The sequence below is a fragment of the Orycteropus afer genome, unplaced genomic scaffold (genome assembly GCF_000298275.1).
Source record: "Orycteropus afer afer isolate SDZICR_OR568_19922 unplaced genomic scaffold, OryAfe1.0 scaffold01125, whole genome shotgun sequence".
Taxonomy (NCBI): domain Eukaryota; kingdom Metazoa; phylum Chordata; class Mammalia; order Tubulidentata; family Orycteropodidae; genus Orycteropus; species Orycteropus afer.
The window spans coordinates 231,928-234,197 of record NW_006922712.1 but is presented as its reverse complement, the minus strand read 5'-3'; the positions used below and the strand labels follow the sequence as shown (position 1 = coordinate 234,197).

The 2,270-nt window shown below is 44.9% G+C and overlaps 1 protein-coding gene and 1 pseudogene across 1 annotated transcript in view; both read left to right on the top strand.

Annotated features, from left to right (window-relative positions):
• The window catches only part of LOC103212825, a 34,970-nt pseudogene extending 33,166 nt beyond the window's left edge, over window positions 1–1,804 (top strand).
• Window positions 1,805–1,909: 105 nt separating this feature from the next.
• Window positions 1,910–2,270, top strand: part of LOC103212824 (phospholipid-transporting ATPase ABCA3-like) — a 129,843-nt gene continuing 129,482 nt past the window's right edge. The window contains exon 1 of the mRNA XM_007958762.1: window positions 1,910–1,963. Coding sequence (XP_007956953.1) covers window positions 1,910–1,963 — 54 coding nt within the window. The remainder of the gene's footprint in view (window positions 1,964–2,270) is intronic.

Below are 2,270 nucleotides of genomic sequence, written 5' to 3'. Positions count from 1 at the left end.
AACAACAACAACAACAACCCATGTCAGTGTGTAGGCCTCAACTAGCCCAAAATTAATCCCTCCCTTTCCCTCCCCATCCTGGTAACCTACTAGGTGAGTTCCCTTTCCAAAGCAAACCCTTCTCTGTCATTTTACTGTAATGGGCTAATACAGTACTTGTCTTTCTGCAATTGGCTTAATTCACTCAGCATAATGTGCTCCCCAATGCTGTAAATCTTTATGGAAGCAGACTGCCTCATCTCCTGCAGAGCAGCTGTGGGTTCAAACTGCTGATCTTTGGTTAACAACCAAATGCCTTAACTGCTGTGCCACCAAGGCTTCTGCCAAAAGGGGTGTAGGGAAGGAATCTGACTTCCTCTTTACAAGGCGGAAGAAGGATCCAGAACAACATCAACACCCCAAGGCTGATTTCTATGAGGTGGAGGTCAGACATGCCACCACCCTCCAACCATCTTGTCAATTCTGAGACTAACCATCCCTCCCTGGCACTCTCTACTTCTCTGCTGGGTTTGATAATTCATTGCAATGGCCAGACAGAACTCACAGACAATAACTCAGGATACAGTTTTTCAACCAGGACAGCTTCTTCTCAACCGTGCAGTAGGCACACATCTCTCTGGCCTCATCCTCTACCCTGCTTAGGCAAGTATTACAACTCTTTCAGCTCTGCTGATAGATGACCAGAGAGTTGATTCCAACTTAATGCTGCCAGCAAGCCTCGTGCCCAAAAGCACTCAGCTTTCTCACTCTGTGGCTTGGGAAGCCTATCACTCTATCTCATGCCAGTCTCTGGGTTCTGCTAGTTCTCCTGCTTCCGCTGCTGCCTCTTTGCACAGGGATCTCAGGTTCAAGGACATGCTTTACTCCTGGATCTTCTGTCTTGGTGGTAGTCAGTTCCCTTTTCCACCTCTGATGTGGCTCATTTGAAGCCTAATGGAATGACAGAACTGACCAATTCTTACATTAGGGTTTGATGCACCTTATTTCCATGTAAATAAAGTGTCCTATAGAAAGTGTCATGTACCTTATTTACATTATTAACAAGTTATCTAACCCCCTTGGTTAGGCTACAGGCACGTCACTTTTACATACTCCCACCTGGTCATCTGGTGGGTGTCACAAAGACCATGGCTAGAAGAGCCATATTAAGTAATTCACTGCACCACAGCTCCTTTCTGTGACATCAGTGTTACTCAAATACTGGAGGAAGATTCTAACTAGGGGCATCTGATTGGTTATTTCTCTAAGGTATGTACACTGCCAACCATGTCAGGAAGACACCAAGATCTGAAGTACAATCAACTCAGAAATTGGCTGCCTTGTTTTGGGAGAAGTTACAGGGTATGTTAGAAAAGTTTTATATCATCAATTGCTGCTGTGTATATGAGTACCTGGAAGGGCAGGCACATCTAGGGAGCCTTACTATTATATAGGCAGGAAGATCTATATAACTTCTTTCTGAAGAAGCCCATTGTCCTTTTGGACATCAGAAAAGAACAGTCATCATGTTCAACTGAATTCTCCTCAGAGAGGGCCCTTGAATTTGCCGTTCTCTGAAAGAAGAGGACGGGGCTTTGAACCAATATCCTACATTGTACTACCTATAATTTTATATCCTCAAGGGGGCTTATACAGACTTCTTTCCAGAATATATGGAGCTGTGCCAACCACAGAGCTACTGCCCTATGCATCACTAACACCATAGGCTGAACTACTGAGTTGTCAAAGCCAGAGCAAAGCATGGTATGGAGAGTAGCAGCTGTGGCAGCAGATTGCCCTTCTAGTGAAGGACATGAACCCATGATAAGGGGTCAGCAACTGGGAGCTAAGGACTCACCAAAAGATGCTGTGGATACCCTGAACAGAAAGAAGCCATCTTCTCTGTGGCTTGACCCAGGATTACTAAAAGATGTCTGCAAAGCAACAGACTGGCAAGCTACTGAAATCTCCGGCCTGGAAATTGGTTGGGTTTCAGTCGAGCTCCTGGCTGATGGATGAGTCCTGGAACTGGCTCTGTAAGGCTGTAACCTTGAGTTGCATAGAGATTTACGTTGCTTCTGTGAGGTCTTGCATCCTCTTCTCAACTAAACTCATCTTGTGATAAGCCAGGCAGCTCTTTCTCTCCCCGAGCTTCTGGGTATGTAAGAGAGTTGCCCGTGTTCTCTGTGTATTTTCCTTCTTTGTCTTCTCTGCTTCTCTCTCTGTCTCCTCTTAAATGGGAGAATAAACACATCAGAATGAATATATATATATATATGTTGTTATGTGCC